Consider the following 19,558-nt stretch of genomic DNA (forward strand, 5'->3'; position numbering starts at 1 on the left):
CTCTGTTGTTATCGCTACGCTGCTATCGCATGTGTCTGCTCCAGCTTTACTGCAAACGAGGGATTCATTGTTTAACCTAACTGAACAAAAAACAGAATAAAAACTGTAAAAATGAGACGATTTCCACAGAAATGCAAATCCAGGATTTTACTATTAAAAGCACAAACCAGAAGAGTACATTTATTTTGTTCCTCTTCCCTGTGACGTTTTCCACTGGTGTGGATGTGCAGCTGAAACATGGTGACTCTGCCTCTCTGTCTGAGAGCTGCAGAAAAAAAAGGCGAGCCCTCTATTCTCTAGATCAGGGGTGTCAAACTCAGTCACAGCAGGGGCCGGATTCTGAACTCGGGTCTAACCTGAGGGTCCATATTTAACCATAAATGTCAACCTTATTTTCACCAGAAATGAATTATGGGGGTAAAAACCTTGGCACTGATGATAAATGATTTAGAGATTAAAAGGTGAACATGATAAGTTAAAAACTCAAAATCTGAGATAAAATGTCAAACTTATAAGTTCAAAAGGTAAAAACATGACATTTAAAGTCACAATAGTGTTTTTAAAAAGGAAAAATATGGAATAAAATACTGAAAACATGAATTTTCAAGTCAGAAAATGAGATGAAATTCAAAATCTTAACTTTTAACAGTCAAAATATGAGGTCAACATCGAAATCACGAGTTTCAAATGTCAAAATATGAAATAAAATTAAAGAATGATTTTAAAAGATCAAAAAAGTCCTCCATTTTCAAGGTAAAAAATGAGATAAAAGTTAAAGTTAGGAGTTGAAAAAGGTCAAAACATGAGAAAAAAAGTCAAAACCATGATTCTTAGAGGTCAAAAAGGGGGAAAAGGTCAAAAATCACGAGTTTTTAAGTTAAAAAAATGACAAATTTAAAGTTAGGAGTTGAAAAAGGTCAAAACGTGAGCTTAAAGTCAAAATCATGTTTTTAAAAGGTCTAAATAGGATTTGAAATTAAAAAATTTTAATCTAAAAGATTAAAATATGAGATGAAAAGTCAAAGTTATGAGATGTAAAGATTAAAATATGAGATGAAAAGTCAAAGTTATGAGATGTAAAGGTTAAAATACGAGATAAAAAGTCAAAACCATAACTTTTAGTCATAACTGTGAGATGCAAAATTGAAAATATAGAGCAGTGATTCCCAACCTGTGGACTGTTGCCCCCTGGTGGGCTGCGAAGGTATTGCAAGTGGGCCGCAGAATAATTTCTAAAATAGTATGATTATTTCAAAAATAAAAAAATATACAGAATAGTGTTTTTAATGTTAAAACTCAGTTACGTTTAAAAGGATATCAAAAATGATCAAATACTCTTTTCATTGTTTTGTTTTGTTTTAGACATGTGACAAGAAAATGACAGATAGGAACTTTTGTTGTTATCTAGAGGTTACTGTGTGGACAGCTCCTTGAAAACTGTAATACTGAAGGTGTTGCTACATGTTACAGATGCTGTGTTAGCGGCTGTGGAGCTTCCTGTTTTCAGTTCACTCCTTTATGTTCAATCTTCAATTAAAAAAAGTGCTCTGAGAACCTATTATATGGCCTCCGTATTTATGGGGTCGGAGGTGGTCCGCTAAAATTTTTGAGACGTAAAAGTGGGCCCTGAGTTGGAAAAGGTTGGGAACCACTGATACAGAGAAAACACTCATGTTCCTGACTTTTTATCAACTTATTTTTACTGTTCACTTTTTCTAATTTTCATGACTCAACAAGGATATTACAAAATAAATATGGGTAGGTGTTAGAGGCGTTGCCCTGCAGTGGTTCATTCTCGTATTTATAATACAGATCATTCACTGTCAAATTCTATTTCATCAGCAGCCAGTCTGTCACATGGGGAACCTCAAGGCTCCATCCTAGGCCCTATTCTCTTCTCCATTTACATTTACATTACATTGTGTCTAAATACCAGTTTGGAACTTTGTTTTTGCAGCGAGGTTATGCATAACATACCATGCAATCACATCATGTACCAATAGTGTATTTTTTTTCTTATTAAATATGAAAATTATATAAAAATGCCATTCCCTTTAATGCAACAATTCATATCAAATTTGCAAAATGAGTTTAAAAAGTCATCACATTTTGATATTTTTAAAAAATTGTTCTGCCTAGTTTAATTGAATATTGTGTTGTTATATAGTAAAGTATCACGTCCCGGGGCTGTGTTAGTTAAGTTACTTTTCCCTCATGTTTCTAGTTTGTCATTTCCTGTTTTATTTTGGTTACTTCCCTGGTGTCTCTTTTCCAGATCACTCCTTCCTGCCCACCCCTACCTGTTTTCCCCGCGTCCTGATCATCCTCGTGTCTCACCTGTGTTGGTTGTCTGAGTGGCTGCACCTGGTGATCCCTGGCTGACTGTCGTCCTCTCTGTGTATTTAGTTCATTCACTCCCCGTCCTCTGTGCGAGATCGTCTTCTTACCCTGTGTACTTTACTTTCGAGCGTTCTTTCTGATTGATTCTCCGTGACCTGGACCCAGTGATTGTTATTAGGTTCCTCGTGTATAGCCTGCCGATTTGGTTACCTCAGCCTGTTTGATTGATCATCTGTGTACTGAACCTCCTTTTGTTATTAAACGGACTTGAACCCTTCCTGAGTGTCTGCTTTTGAATCCTGGCTTTTCATGATATGAAGAATGAATTATTGCTTATTTCTGTTGTAAAATGCACGACATAAGGAACTTAAGAATTAAAAGCATATTAAATTGCAATAACAGTATTGGGTAAAAAAAATCACAATTAGATTTTGTTCCCAAGTCGTTCAGCCCTAGATGATGCACAGCTCTAGATCCCCATAAAACCAAACAGACTTAAACTCACACACTGTCTTGGTGGCATCAAATGCTGGAGGGTCGAAATTTTTTTACAAATGAATGAAAGTAAAACTGAGGTCGTCTATCAAACAGGTCTCTAGCAGCTTAGGTGAATTTTCCACCTTCATCAAGCCCCAGGTGAAGAATCTTGGCGTGATATTTGACTCTGCATTCACTTTTGAAGCCAAGAAAAACCTGTGGTTAAAACCAGTTCCTTTCAGTTAAGAACAACAGCCAAATGAAAACCAATACTCTCCTTTAACGATCTAGAAAAAAAATTACATTTATTTATTTCTATTTATTTTTAATTTTTTTGTTTGTTTCATCATTGTAATAATTCTCCTCACTGTTTTAGTTTTACATGCGTGCATCTTGGCGTTTCTGTGTGACTTCCTGTCTTCTACAGCACTGTCATCAGCTGTTGCTGTTTTTAAATGTGTTTTATAAATAAATGAGATTGAGATGATCCAGATCAGCAGACAGAGCTGAAACTCACTGAGACGGGGCCGTCAGTTCACCACATGTTGGTTACGCTCATCCTCTAAAGGGGAGGGAACCAGGAAGCAGAGTGTAGGGCGCTCTGTGAGCTACGGGGGAGGGTTATCAAGCTGATCCACACTCCAGGAAGAGGAGCAGCGCCGTACGTCTGAACTTTGTGCTCTTACTTGTAAATAATAATCTACAGCTCCGGACGCTTCTCTGTGAGTCTCCCTCAGATTTCTCTGTGTCGTCTTTAACAAGTTAGAAAGAAACAAAGTCAGAAGGACTGTGATGTTGTTGAGATCAGAGCTCTGAGTAGTTTCACTTTAGAGAAAGCAGAACTCATCGAGGGCTGAAATGGCGGGGCTGGACCGGGACTCTTTCTCTTGCTCCGTCTGTTTGGATCTACTGAAGGAGCCGGTGACTATTCCCTGTGGACACAGCTACTGCATGAGCTGTATTAAAAGCCACTGGGATACAGAGGGGGAGAAGAAGAGCTACAGCTGCCCTCAGTGTAGGCAGACCTTCACACCCAGGCCTGTGCTGGTGAAAAACACCATGTTGGCAGTTTTAATGGAGGAGATGAAGAAGAGCGGACTCCTGGCTGCTCCTGATGATCACTGCTACGCTGGAGCTGAAGATGTGGCCTGTGACGTCTGCACCGGGAGGAAACTGAAAGCCCAAAAGTCCTGTCTGGTGTGTTTGGTCTCATTTTGTGAGAATCACCTTCAGCTTCATAAATCTCCGGCCTTTGAAAAGCACAAGCTGGTGGAGCCGACCAGGAAGCTCCAGGAGAACGTCTGCTCTCGTCACGATGAGGTGATGAAGATGTTCTGTCGCACTGATCAGCGCTCCATCTGTTATGTCTGCTCTGTGGACGAACACAAAGGTCACGACACCGTCACGGCGGCGGCAGAGAGGGCCGAGAGGCAGAGAGAGCTCCAGGGGAGTCGACTCAACATCCAGCAGAGAATCCAGGACAGACAGAAAGACGTGAAGCTGCTCCAACAGGAAGCGGAGGCTATCAATCGCTCCGCTGATAAAGCAGTGGAGGACGGCGAGAAGATCTTCGCCCAGCTGATCCGTCTCATGGAGCAAAGACGATCTGATCTGAAGCGGCAGGTCCGATCCCGGCAGGACGCCGAGGTGAGTCGAGTCAAAGAGCTTCAGGAGAAGCTGGAGAAGGAGATCGCTGAGCTGGAGAGGAAAGACGCTGAGCTGGAGACGCTGTCACACACGGAGGACAACAACCAGTTTCTACACAGCTACCCCTCACTGTCACAAATCAGTCAATCTGCAGACTCATTCAGCTCTGACCTTCATCCTCTGAGATACTTTGAGGACGTGACAGCGGCTGTAACAGAAGTCAGAGATCAGCTACAAGAAGTTCTGAGAGAGAAGTGGACCAACGTCACACAGACGGGGACTGATGTGGAGGTTTTACTGTCAGAGCCCAAGACCAGAGCTCAGTTCTTAAGATTCTCATGTGACATCACTCTGGATCCAAACACAGCACACAATTACATCTCACTGTCTGATGGGAACAGAAAAGCAACATTTACACCATCTAACCAGGGTTATTCCAATCATCCAGACAGATTCACTGGTTTGTTACAGGTTCTGAGCAGAGAGAGTCTGCCTCAGCGTTGTTACTGGGAGGTGGAGTGGGCTGGTTCTGTGGTTGGTGTGGCAGTTTCATACAAGAGTATCAGCAGATCAGGGCGCTCTGATGAGTGTAGATTTGGACAAAATGAAAAATCCTGGATGTTACAGTACAACAACAACAGTTATACATTTATACACAACAAAGTCCAGACTCCAGTCTCAGGTCCTGGGTCTAACAGACTGGGTGTGTATGTGGATCACAGAGCAGGTATTCTGTCCTTCTACAGGGTCTCTGAGACCATGACTCTCCTCCACAGAGTCCAGACCACGTTCACTCAGCCTCTACATGCTGGACTTTGGTTTGGGTGTTCTGGAAACACTGCTGAGTTCTGTAAACTCAAGTAGAAAATCAAAGAGCAAAGATGAAGAAAATGATGATTTTAAACAGGGCTTTCATATTTTATCCCTTTCATTTCCATAACAATAATGCTTTGCTTCCACTTGTCCTCTCTTTTTGACTCTTTTATGATACGTGGATGATCAGCATCAGCTTTGGGTGGAGCTGTGCTTCAGTGCAGGGTGCTGTACAGGAATGAAAAGGACTTTGATTGTTTGCATAATCCCATCAAATCAAAAAGGCTAGTTAGCAAAACTTAGGAGTGTCCCAGCCTGGGTGATAGATTTCTACTTTAAAAGCTACAATATGTAGAATCTTTGCACTGAATGATCTCTATCAGAGCTGTCAGATTATTATTATTTGTATGAAATCCTGTTGTTGCATTTGAAATGTCTCTGTTTTGGCTTTGAAACTGTGTCTGTGTTGTGTTGGATGTTGCTACTGTCTTTGGATGCAGACCTACTTTGATGAGATCATGAATGAAACCTAAGCACAGAAAAATGAACTTGTTATGGATTGAAAAGCAAATCAGAGAGAATGAAAATGAAAATGTCTGATGTTTGTTGCTCCTGTCTGTGTTCAGCCATGACAGCATTAAAGACACAACAAAGAACACATTCTAATGTTTTGGGATCTGTCTGTTGGGGTACCTATCTGACACTAGAGGGTGGGGCTTGGCACAATGCAGTCCACTGATTGGCCAAAACAATCCTCACTTCCTTTAAACGTGCTTTTTTTAACCATTGGTTAGAGGTGGACTGGACCAGTAGGCAAAGGTAGGATTAACTTACTTAACCCTTTTCTCCTGCACCGGTCTGTTTCCAGAACATTTAGAGTTTTAAAGGGATATTTCACTATTTCTGAAGCTGGGCTGTATGAGGTATCTAGCAGTAGCAGTGGTGTTAGCCTCCTGTGATTTCAGTGAGCGTTGCTCACCAGAAGGACTCTCTGGTTGGACCGGCCAGGAAGCTAGGCTATACAGCCTAACACAGGGGTTCTCAACACTGGGGTCGGGACCCCAATGGAGGTCGCGAGACACTGAGAGGGGGTCTCCATACGCTTTGAAGAAACTAGGAATATTTTTGAATTTACACTGTTGCCACTTTAAACCAATTTTTGCAGATTTCAACCTGTTGTCACTTTTTTCCCACCAACTTTGACAACAAGCCCCTCTCAGTGTCTCGGGACCTCCAATGGGGTCCCGACCCCTGCCCTAATGTACGGCCTTGTCTCCACATGACTATTCTTGAATGTGCATGACTGTGTTCAGCCACCTTCAGGTACAGTGGGGTCCCTGGTCTCTGGCACCTTTTACTGGGGGGTCACGGGCTGAAAAGGTTGAGAATCCCTGGCCTAACAGACAGGTGTAAAAATGAAAAAGCTCTGAAAACTCAAAATTTCAAGGTAACTTACTGTTCTAGATATTTGAGAATTGATACCAACTTAAACTCTTAAGTTTTGAAGAAAACTGCCTATAGTTGAGCCAACAAATAATCCGTAGTTGAGGAAACTTAGAATTCCTGATTTATAAAACTTGGTATTTTAAGTTCTACTAACTAAGAATTCCACACCACGAAAGGGCGTATCCATCTGCTTTGCAAGGTTATGACATCTATATTTCATTGATAACTGATGGGAAAGCACTACACTGTATTTACCAGGCATTTCAGGAAAAGCTTCAACCAATTTTGGACAGTTTCACACATCACTTACAATTATTGTATGTAATACTGGCCAGTATAAAAGCTTTAAAGTAGCATTATCTTTGTAAATATTAATTCAGTGATTAACATGTATATCTGACCTGATAGTCAAGCATATCCAGAAGACTGTGGGTTTCTTGTCTAATGGCTCCCTTCATGTCTTAATACAGTTCAAGCAGACGAGAGCGCTCATCTAAAGCTGCTGTAAAGGTCCCAGAAAGTCCCTGGTAGTGGCACAGAGAAACTCCTCACAAATCTGTGGAACACAGAAACAGCATTAGACCAAAGTAGAAATACTGTTAATGATAGAGTTTTTAGTAAGTTCAACAATGTTAATCAATACATCAAACTTAAATAGAGTTCACATTAATTTGATGATATTAAACGATCTATTCGACATTATCAAGCGTGGAAACTTGAAGCGGAGGATGCTGCTTTTAAAAACTAGAAGAGCACTCGGAGAGCGCAGACCTCCGCTATTAGCCCTATCTCCCAATAGTACAGAATTCCTGGATCCAGACGGTGATCCAGATCACTCCCAAAATCTAATCAGTGCTTCCTTATGCCATTTCTGACATTTCCTGAGAATTTCATCAAAATCCATCCATAACTTTTTGAGTCATGTTGCTAACAAACAAACTAACAAACAAACCCACCCGATCACATGACCTCGATGACGAAGTCATGAAAACAATAAAGGAGTGGAACGAAATCAAAGGAGTTTTTTAGGAATTCACACATAACTTACTGGAGAGACTGGTCTGCTGCTTCACACAGTCCTGCAGTGTGATCTGGTTTGGTGTGACTTTAATGCTTCATGGGTTTGAATTGGCAAAGACTCACTGTGAAGTCAGGACCAGTGACCTCTACCCTCAGAGGATAGCTGGAATGGGAATTAAAAGGTCATTTCAATTATTTGTTATATTTATTCATTATTTATTTAGATGGTAAATCACAAAGTTCATCTATGTTCTCATTTCTGAATGGAAAACAAAAACAACTTACACAAAAAGTGCAGAAATAGAAATGATCTGGTTCCATTCCTGTTCTTAAAAATGTTCGAAGGCATGCACATCCCAAAGGGTTAAGAACGGGGTGCTGGACTAAGAAAAAAACACAGGAAAACAGAAGAATAAGTCAGCACACCAGAAGCTGCTCCGAAGCTTATTTCATGAAGATTATCACCACATATGTGACGTTTCAGTACCCAGCCTAATATCAGACATGTCTGATGAAGGGCTGTTTCTGTCCTTAAAATGAGACCTCAGGACTTATTCTTCATTCACTGAGTTTTACTGTTCATCCACATAAACTAGAAAAAATCATGATAATGATTTACCATATGTCAAGGTATTTTGATAAAGTAAACCAAATAGTTATATTTAATCCCAGATCCCTTTTGTAATATTGTTGTATATTTTAACATATGGTTAGCCTCATAGCATAATTGCCTTAGACATATTTTAAGGATTTCAGGAAAAAAGAAAGAAAAAACATAATTTGATGTGACAGTAATTTCTAGCAGATGTGTGAACAAGTTTCTTAAAAAAAGAAAAGCCACAACAAAGTGTACATAACAAATAGAACAAATATTTTTCATAGATAAGCTGATTCATAAACATGATCATTTGTTAAAATGAAGGATTAATCTCTCATTTGAAAGTATATTTATTTACTTATGAATATTTTACACCCACAACCACATTTATTGACAGAAATATAAAAAATTATTCTATTTTTTAGGTAGTAAACACATATTCATTCAGTAACATGTTATACATGTTAAACACAACTGATTTTTTTAACTTGGATTTAATGTTTGGCTTGTAACAATGGACCATCACAAACATGACCAAGTAGGCCTAAAACTAATTTTCAATGGTTTCAGTATTTAACATTTCATTGAAGATTTTATTTAATACTGATAAAATTTTATTCAGTACTGAAAAAAAAAAAAACCTATTTGTTTTTAAAAGTATTAAATGACATTACAGTGCATCAACAATATCTTATTGAACTTGTATTTAATGTTCGGCTTGTAACGATGATGATTTTAGGACAGTTGCTGCAATTCTTCCATTTTGTTGGCATTTTTCTCACTGTAAAAAAATTATTATGCAAAATTAACTGACATAATTCTTCTGGGCAGTGTGTGATCTGTGATGTACTCGTGTTAATGAAGTTAGTATAAACATCCAACACAGGATTACAGTGAAAAGCTATCAAACCTCAAAATTTCATTATTTCCTACTGAAACACATACGATGGGCTTAAATGCAACACACTGGGCTTAAAGGTACAGTGTGTAGAATCTGGCATTTTAGCAACATCTAGCGTTCAGATTTTAGAATGAGCCGATCTGTTACCAAAACATCAGATCACTAAGTGACGAGAGCCTGTGAAGACCAAAAAGGATCGTGAGCCGGACATCATCTACAGCAGTGACGAGGTGAGGGTTTATTCATTCATTTTTGTAACCATTATTTTTATAGGTTATAGGTCAGTCTTCATCTCCACCTGCCTTCCAGGTAGATTTCAGGACCGGCAGGCAGGCTCGTATTTAAAAATTGCGTTTGGCTCTTTCTGTCCCCAAAATGTTGCCGTAGACAACATGGCGGTTAGTTATGTCAGCCTCCGTGAGGGCGACCCGCGGTAATGTAAATTTAAAAAGCTTTTTTCTAATTTTGTAAAAAGAAAACGAAAGTTTAAAGAGGATGATTGTGCACTTATTTTAACATACTTCACATAGATATATAAACATTATATTCTATTTACACCGTTTCTGTTCGGCGAAATGCAGCCAAATTCTACACACTGCACCTTTAAATGGCTCTACAGTGACTACCAGGGAAATAAAGATATTATGTTCTCACCAAAATGAAACAAATGTATAAAGAAATACCTGTAGCCTGTAAAACTTGCCATCACAGTCGTCCCTCTTTTGCCAAACTTTCTGAATTATGAAGGAGTTCTTGTTCAAAGTTAGCTTACGCTAGCTGTTTTTGGGTCACGGTACCATTTAAGCCCACCTTAGAAATGACACATTTTTTGAAAATCTTTCACCCACCCAAACCATTTTTTGAGTCTTAATTTGAAGATTTATGTAAAATGAATCAGAAAACACAGAAAAGCAGTTTGTGTACTTATTATTTTTAATCCTTCAGCGGTGTATCTATCAGTAGGCTACATGTATTGACCAGTGATTAGCTCGCTACGCTAGCTAGCATGACTCATCTTTTCACATAAAAATAAATAGTAAGAAATGACAAAAAACTACTTGTTTATACACAAATAACAAATCAGTAATCTCTCAAATTACATAATATGAATGTACTGAACAAGTCAGTGGCTGAAAATAGTTGAAAAGAGTTTTTTTTCTGAGGGATCCCAAAACACCAAAGTTTGGAGGCGACTTTATCTGAGCCTCCTTGAGACTGCACGAATGAAGGCGGGCCTTATTCAATATCAACAAATGTGATTGGTGCCAAACAAAAACTGACAATTAAGAAATTGTGTGATTGGAAAAAATAATGTATAACATTAAACAGACCCCTCTTTTTTTTTTTAAATTGACTTCAAAGTTGCAAGTGGGCTTAAATGGTGCCTGGGCTTAATGGGTACACTTACCCTACATAAAGAAACAGAGAAATAGATAATTTAGGCATGTAGTGATAATGGACCCTAACAAGCACTCTGATTGGCTGAGGATTTAGACAATAAGGCTGAATGAATCAGCAGGGAGAGTAGAGTTAGGCAGATATTAAAATTTTCTCAAAAAAAAACAAAAAAAAAAAACAAAAACAAAGGACTTAGGCGATTATGCTATGAGGCTTACAATATTTCATCATGGACATGACAATAAATGAAATATTTGTGATGAATTTTCTTATTTATTATGTTTCTATCAAAATAAATCATCTTATCCACGTCTTTATTTGACTTCTAATCATTAAATTGAATTAATTGCACCAAAATTCATGTAACAAATACAGGTTGAAGACTTGAAGGTTTTCCTGTGCTGCTGTCTGCGCAGCTTCACTGAACAGAACTAGCAGTAACATCGTGATTAGCATTCGTTAGCCTCACACATAAAGTGACAAGCATGACTCAGTTAGTTAGTTAGTTAGCTAGCAGTGTGCTCGTGTCCCAGTCACATGAACCTGGCAACTGAACCAAAACACAACAAACGGAATATATCTTAACATGCTATCACTGTAAAACAAGTTTAAATCAGTATTCAGGCAAACTACTCACCTAAGGAGCAAGATAATCCCCTTTAGCGCAGCAGGACACATGGCAGCATGTGGCTGTGTGTAGAAACCCCTGCAGAGTTGCCATGGAGACCCCGTTCTTTGCACAGAGCAGGCGTGCGGTGAAACTCAGACCGTGGCCTGACCTCAAACGTATCATTTTGAGTTTTGCCAACTTAATTTACGAAACAAGACCAACTTTACACCAGAAACTTAAAGAGATAGTTGAGGTAAATAACTTGAAATAGTTCTCATCAAAACAAAACATGTTTGTGTTTAGTTTACTGAAAGTCCTTAAAAGGCCAGCAAGTTTTCCTTTTGACAGTGTGGGCCACTTCTAATAAAAATATGATCTGGTGGGCCGGGTATAACTGCACCACAGGCCAGATTTGGCCCCTGGGCCTTAAGTTTGACACCCCTGGTTTAGCCTAACATTATGTAAATGTTGTAAATGATTTAAAAACATCAGATTATAAGAGACTCAAATGCAATCTCCAACTCCTTCTATATCTTGTTCTCTGCCCAGAAACTGTTGTTGAGAATTTCCACCAGATGCATTATGGGAATAATCTCAAAAGGAATCATAGTCTAGTTGTTTGGTTAGTCTTTGCAAAATCTCAGTTTGATACTGACAAACAAAAACAGAGTATGAACAAAGATCCACACAAAAACAGAGCACTTACTCTGAAACAAAAGCAGAACAAGAAAACAGCAGCAATGCTAACAGAGCGATACAACTACAATACAACACGACCAGGGCTGTAACAGAAGACACATGATTTTAAACAATTATTAAAGTAATTTTTAGACCTTGAGGCTTTTGCACCAAGAGAAACACATGAAAACAGCAAGAAACTGTCAATAATTGAGAGGCGAACTCTGGCACTCCTTTCTATTTGCAGCAGAAATGATGTGATTTTCTGAAGAGACCTTCTCGTCATCGAACCTCTAAAAAAAACATCTCAGCATGGAAGTCTGCAGGGTTGTTTGCACTGTCATGTGCAATCCAACCATAGAACGAAATAGTTACAGGAGATAGATTGTCCTAAAAGCTGCATGCTCAAACAGCAAAGCGTAGTCACCATAAACTTCTGCAAATAATCCATTTATATGAAGTTTTCTGTCAGGATGGAGGGACTCAGTAAGTGTAGGAGCCACAGAATCATTGTCACTGCTTTTTTCTTGACTTTTTTTGCCTCAAACTACAAATTTTCACAACAAATAGAAATAAAGGTATCAGCCTCAGTGTGCATGACGTTTCTAGCGGGTTATGGATCTGAAAATACAAACTCAGTGTGCAAAGACCCTGAAACTCACAGGACAGACTGAAATCTACTGTACCTGCATGTTTCTGTACGCTCATTTGTCTCAGTCAGGGCTAACACAGCTCCTCGTTAGCAGCAGAATTTTTATGAATTTCCTCTTCAGACGCTTTCAGCACATCAGACTGGTGACCCAGAAAAAGCAGCTCAAAGATTTTGGGTCAGAAGCTTTTCCCTACATCCCTCTCTCTCCCTCTTCTCTACTTCTCTCCATGCACAGCCACACACAAACCTCTTGAACTGGCAGGTAATACATGAGGCGAGTGTGAGGCATCAAATATTCATGTGAGAGACAGAGAGAGAGAAAGAGGGGATCTGGCAGGTGTGCTGACCTGCAGGTGAGCTGGTGTCTGTTCCCCCCCATCATCATGTGCACACCGTGAGAGGTCTGCAGACGCTGATATGCTGCAGACTGGGATGTCTGCAGACCCTAGGACTTCTACAGACCCTGGGATGCTGCAGACTGGGATGTCTGCAGACCCTGGGATTTCTACAGATCCTGGGATGCTGCAGACCCTGATATGCTGCAGACTGGGATATCTGTAGACCCTGGGATGCTGCAGACCCTGGAATGTCTGCAGACCCTGGGATTTCTACAGATCCTGGGATATCTGCAGACCCTGGGATGTCTGCAGACCCTGGGATGTCTGCAGACCCTGGGATATCTGCAGACCCTGGGATGTCTGCAGACCCTGGGATGTCTGCAGACCCTGGGTCTTTGCCATTATGCTGTGATTTTTAAGCATGCAGAGGAAGAAGAGCAGGACTAAACAGTTTTACCTCAGACTGGTTTCATGTGTTGGCCTTGGCATGGAGTCGCCTTTTAGACACTTTTCTCCCATAAACCTCGACAGGCAGGATCACCATCATATTACCAGGAAAAATGACAAAGTTCCAAAATAATACTTTGCAGCAGGAGTATCTATCTTTGCAGAAAGAGCCTCTGATTGCAGCCCAATCTGCAGGACATCTACAGTCATGAAGACCCCCACACAGCCTTCTCTTACAAAACTGAATTCTGGCGGCAGTGAGAGGGGAAAGTAACATCTGACACGCTGCTGAGGTTGCAGTGACATGTGCTGTAAAGTCAAGTGGTGTGCCTTTACTTTAGCAGCTTGTGTCGTGGATGATGGCATGCTTTTAGGGGCCGGCGTCATGCAGCACTCATCAATCAAAACAATATACTCACTACAACACCACGGCTGCACCTCCTTTAAATGGAGAAAGTGTAAAAAAATATTGTATAAACCACTGTGTACAAATGCATCAGATACAATATCCCCTGCAGTAACACTTCCAGCACTAATACACGTCCTGGTGTAAGTTTACCATCACCCCTGTTAGTCTAAGTGCACTCCAAACAAGACTACATGGAACTGACCCAACTGTGTTTGCCAGATCTGAAAATATCAGTATCCACTTTTACTGCCAAGTTCATTTTCACAGTCAAGGAATTTGATTTGTGTTTGGTGCAAGATAAAAAAAACGGAGGAACAGAGTATTAGAGAAAAATGTAGTTGATCACATCACAGAGGTGTGCACAAATGTGCAAAGGAGAATCTGTACAGATGTGCAGGTTTACTGGTGATGAGGTTATAGTGCAATTATCTAAAGGAGTTTAGCACACAGAGAGTTCAGTATACCAAGGTAATGAGTCTAGTGTGCATTAATGTCATACATAAAGTCTGTATAAACATTCTTTTAAATCTTTATTCTCCACTTTAGCTGCCTGAATCTGGTGCCAAATCACACTAGTGTGTTCTTCCCCCTGAAAAACCTTCCTTCAGCACTTTCATGTCTATTAAAACTCTCATTCCCAGTGTCAGGGTCACAGGAGAGGGCCAACATTAGACAAGGCTCTACCAGCCACTGGGTGGCACAAAACCTAAAATCAGTTATTAATGCTTGGCTAAAGAAAAAAAAAAACAAAAACAAACTGATTGTTCCAGAGCAGACAGCCACTGAGGGCCAACGGGGTCAAGCACTCAAAGAAAGCTTAAGTGATCGAGGTAAAGTGGCGTCTTCCAGGCTCATAGAACCGAAAGGGCCAGGTCAGGACCCCAGAAGAGTCCAGAATAAACGTTATCCAAACCAGCGCTGACCATCAGCTAACAGCCAGCTAACTATCAGCTGACTATCAGCTAACCAACCAGCTAACCATCAGCTAACAGCCAGCAGTGTTAACTTCGTTGACTAAAACTATGACTAAAAATGTTCATCTACAGCCTTTTTTCCATGACAAAAACTAGACGAAGACGAACAAAAATAGATCTGTGATGACTAAAACTGACAAATACTAAGTTTACAAAAATGACACATTTGTTGCTTGGCTAGCTAGTTAAGGGGGCCCTGTGTAATATACTTTCTGGGGGCCCTAAATCCCTAGCTACACCCCTGTCTGGTCGTGTTGGGCTTCTCTCCCTCGGCCCCGCCGTCGCTCCTGCCTCTGGTCTCTTTATGTCATGCGTGTCCCGTGTTCTTCTGCTTCATAATTCATGAGGAGGAGTTTGTTCAGGAAAAAAGTCTCTGTGGAGTGAACACCGGGCGGGAGCATTTTCACATTTTTATCCTGCTTCTTGTGAAGTCTGAGGAAAGAAACGATCCTCTGGAGAGATGCTAATGGAGGAGAGACTCGCCTAGGGCTGGGCGAAACAGCCATATTTAGGATATCAGGGTTTATTTGTGAAAAAGTTTAAGGGAGGACAACATTCCTGTAACGATATGATGGTGTTGATTTGAAATAAGATATTCTGTGAGGCTTATATACGGAGCCTGGAAAGTGACATGAACATGTTATTTTTTTTAAACGTGTGCACATTTTAGTAGATCGCACACGCGTTTAAATATATCACGCCAATGTTTTAGTGTCTCGCACAAACGCACGTTTTAATGAATCATGCCGTTTTATTGAACTCCCGGGCGTAAATCACACCCACTTCTTATTCACCTCCCAGGCAGTTTAGTATCCCGCACACAAGTTTTAGTAACTTGCACCCATGTTTTATTCCCCCCAAGGTGGTTTAGTATCTCGCACGCACGTTTTAGGAAATTGCGCCCACATTTTATTCACCTCCCGAGCATCTGAGTATTTTACACGCCCATTTTAGTATATTGCGCCCATGTTTGATTGACTTCCCGAACATTTTAATATTTCTCACGCGTGTTATAGTAAATCGCGCCCACGTTTTAATAACCCCCCCTGCGTTTTGGTATCTTGCATGTGCGTTTTTGTGAATCATACCCACTTTTTATTCACCTCCCAGGTGTTTTAGTAACTTGTATGTGCGTTTCAGTAAATTGCACCCATGTTTTTTTCACCCCCCAGGCGTTTTAGTATCTCACATACCCATTTTAGTATATTGCACTATCGTTTTATTGACCTCCTGGGTGTGTAAGTATCTCGCGCAAGTTTTAGTAAATTGTGCCCACGTTTTATTCACCTCCTGGGCATTTTAGTATCTCACACAAACGTTTTAGTAAATTGCGCTCATGTTTTATCCACCTTCCGAGCATTTTAGTATTTCGAAAGCATGTTTTAATAAATCGCAGCCACATTTTATTCACCTCCAAGTTGTTTTAGTATCTCGCATGCGCGTTTCAGTAAATTGCGCCCACGTTTTATTCACACTCCCAGCATTTTAATATCTCGCATGCGCGTTTTCATAAATCGTGCCAACGTTTTATTCGTATCTCGTGCGTGCAATTTCTCTGTAGGTCACATGCACGTTTTAAATGTACTTTGCGCATGCAAGATACTTTTACGCTCCCACGTATTTAAAAAAATTAACATGTTCATGCCACGTCCTGGGCTCCGTACTTATAAGGATCTTTATTTTTTATGTATCCTGGGCCGTCAGGAAACAATTTAATGAGGCCGGCTCTGTTGCTGACTCTGTCCTCTGACATTCTGTTAATAATGAGGAGAAAACTCACTGACAGCCTCTTCAAAAGGCTTTACATTCATGTTAATGTCAGTAGTAATATCTTCACTAACATAAACTTTTGGAACCTTCCTCCGGTTTCGGTCTGTGTTGCCCAGCCCTACCTGCTCTCACTGGTGTCTCCCTCTCTGCTCCTTAAACCACAGCTCTCTCTCTCTCTCTCTCTCTCTGAGTAAGTCAGGGGGAGGAGGAGGAGGAGGAGAGCTCGGTGTGAAGAGGAGCTCACTCCCAGCTCTCACTCAGACCTCCAGAGGAGAGAGGAGAGAGAGGAGCAGCGGAGGAGAGCAGCGGGAGCGCGGAGCTTCAGGTGACCGAGCGGAGATGGAGACGCGCGGCGTGCGTTGTTAAGGATCCCCCGCTGCCTCCGTGGAAGTGGATTATTCTTATTTCAGACTTTAAGCTCAGACCGGGATCCTCCTCTGCCCCCCTTACCTGGTGGATTATTACCTGTGAGAATCATGAACGTGACTCCTCAGGAGAGAAGGAAAAACATGAGAGAGCTGGCTCTGGAGATCGGCATCCGAGTTCTGCTCTTCGGAGTTTTTGTGTGAGTAAAATCCTGAATCCTGATCCTGATCGATACTGAGTCCTGGTGATGACTTTTAGAGGTTTTAGACTGATGTTGAGGCTCAGGTCTCTCATCCTCACGCTGCGTTAACAGGTTGCTCCGACAAGTTGACAACCTCAGTCTGTCCTGAAGGAGAGGAATCGATCCTGATCTGATCGATTTCTGATCAGAGAGACGGATCTCCAGGGTATGGAAGCCCCTTTCAGCCAAATAGAAAGCGAAATAGTTTTAATGACAGCCAAGGGTTGATGGGAAAATATGTGAAACCATTATAATGAGGGAGAAATTCCAGTATGTGAGGTATAAACGAAAGGTAATGATGTATGAATTAAAAATCAGAACTAAAGAGTGTAAAATACAGCATTGAACATCCAATTAAGAACTAAAAAGTCAAAATTATTGCTTTGATTTGAAGTTTTGACAAAAACAGACAAAATTAGGCACTGAAATTTTAATTAATGTCATGAAATCTGAAAATCAAGATAGAAAAGGAATTATGGCAAACAAAAGTCTGAATTATGAATTAATGAACAGAAATTTTGACATAAAAAGGACAAATATGGCCTAACAAGTCAGGTTAAAATAGTTTAAAGTATGACATTATAAACTGTAGTTTATGGTTTTAAATTAAATTAGTTAAAAAAAAAAAAAAAATCACATAAAAAATTTAAAAATTTAGTGCAAAAATGTTCAAACCATCAAGTAAAGGTCTAGATTGGGACAATAATAGCACAAAAATTGATATAGTCCCATTAAATATTACAATGAAGGCATAAAAATATTTTACTAAAGTTAAATTGAAGGCAAAAAATGTTTAAATTACAACCTTAAAAGGTTTAAAAAGTCACAATTTTAGTTTAGAAATTTAAATAATGATAGATTAATCAAAATTCTGAAATAAAAAGTCAAAATTATAAAACAGAAATTCAAAAATAATTATAAAGGAAATTGAAAATATCACATAAATGGTCAAAATCACAAGTTTTAAAAAGGCAAAAGTGCATAAAATTAATAGATAGGGATAAAAATATAGAATTTTGAAATTAAAAGTCTAATCATAAACTTAAATAACAAAATAAAAAGTATGGTTCAAAAAGTGGAAAAATTTAAATCAAAACTCAAATAGGTTATGGTTTGAGAAAGTGCAAACATCAGACTTAAAACCCAGATAATGAAAGAGAAACACAGAATCATGATTTAAAAGTTGAAATTATTATTTTAAATGTAAAAAAATGATTAGATGTAAAATTAAAATATGAAAACACCATTTTTTTAGTTAAGAAATGAATCTTATAATTGTTATCTTTTTCCCATAAATCCTTTGCTACCAGATTTAGCTTAGTAGTTAATACGGTTTTACTGGCAGTGTTGGGCCTCCATACCCTGAGATAGACACAGGATAAGGAGAAGTCTATCCATGCTGATACATCAAGAGGATTTGTAATACTTTTTCACTGGCAGTGTTGGGCCTCCATACAGTGAGATGGGCACAGGCTGAGGTGAATCCCCTCTGTGCTCATGCATGAGGAGGTTTTGTGGTTCTTAGTACTTCTTACTGGCAGTGTTGGGCCTCCATACAGTCAGATACAGATGGACACATGCTGAGGAAGATCCCATCCGTGCTCATGCACGAGGAGGTTTTGTAATGTGTTTTTATTGACAGTGTTGGGCCTCCATACAGTCAGATACAGACTGACACATGCTGAGGAAGATCCCATCCATACTGATGCATCAGGAGGTTTTGTAATACTTTTTTATTGACAGTGTTGGGCCTCCATACAGTCAGATACAAACAGAGACATGCTGAAAAGAATCCCATCCATGCTCATACTGTACATGAGGAGGTTTTGTAGCTAATTCTTTTTTATTGGCAGTGTTGGGCCTCCGTAAAGTGAAATGGGCCCAGGCTAAGGAGAACCCCCTCCATGCTCATGCATGAGGAGGTTTAGTAGTTGTAATACTTTTTGTACTGGCAGTGTTGGGCCTCCATACAGTGAGATGGGCCCAGGCTGAGGAGGATCCCCTCCATGCTCATGCATGAGGAGGGTTTGTAGCGCTAATTCTTTTTGTACTGGCATTGTTGGGCCTCCATACAGTGAGATGGACACAGGCTGAGGAGAATCCTCATGCATGAGGGTTTCCAGGCGCTAAAACATGACGGTGAATTATTAACAGTTTGTTGAGCCCGCAGGCGTCCGGCCTGCTTTGCATGATGATGGCGTCTTTTATTGATTTTGAGCTGATCAGATGAGAGAAAGCTTCAGGTGGAGCTCGCTGGAGGAGTTTCCTGCAGCTCGTCTTCATGCTAGGAGAAGGAAAGTCAAACATCAGCGTGTGTTAACGTTAATATCTGAGCTCGGTGTGAGCCGTGGTCGTGTGCCGTCACTGTCAGCGGGTTCAATAAACACACCAGATGCTGCTGCAGCGCTACAGCTAACCACTAATCTGTCATCT

At 40.1% G+C, this 19,558-nt stretch overlaps 2 protein-coding genes across 2 annotated transcripts in view; both read left to right on the forward strand.

The window, feature by feature from the left end:
* The first annotated feature begins 3,446 nt into the window (after positions 1-3,446).
* Positions 3,447-5,925, forward strand: LOC121511566 (tripartite motif-containing protein 16-like). The gene has a single exon (XM_041790316.1). It carries the CDS (start codon positions 3,676-3,678, stop codon positions 5,326-5,328), a length of 1,653 nt encoding a protein of 550 aa, XP_041646250.1. The 5' UTR covers positions 3,447-3,675; the 3' UTR covers positions 5,329-5,925.
* An 11,069-nt stretch (positions 5,926-16,994) lies between these two features.
* The window catches only part of plpp4 (phospholipid phosphatase 4), a 105,795-nt gene continuing 103,231 nt past the window's right edge, over positions 16,995-19,558 (forward strand). Inside the window, exon 1 of the mRNA XM_041790123.1 lies at positions 16,995-17,083. Coding sequence (XP_041646057.1) covers positions 16,995-17,083 — 89 coding nt within the window. The remainder of the gene's footprint in view (positions 17,084-19,558) is intronic.

Source organism: Cheilinus undulatus, linkage group 6 (assembly GCF_018320785.1).
Source record: "Cheilinus undulatus linkage group 6, ASM1832078v1, whole genome shotgun sequence".
In the NCBI taxonomy this organism is placed as follows: Eukaryota; Metazoa; Chordata; class Actinopteri; order Labriformes; family Labridae; genus Cheilinus; species Cheilinus undulatus.

Excerpts from the sequence above, each read along its gene's own strand:
- LOC121511566 (XM_041790316.1), top strand. The coding sequence starts at position 3,676 with ATGGCGGGGCTGGACCGGGACTCTTTCTCTTGCTCCGTCTGTTTGGAT.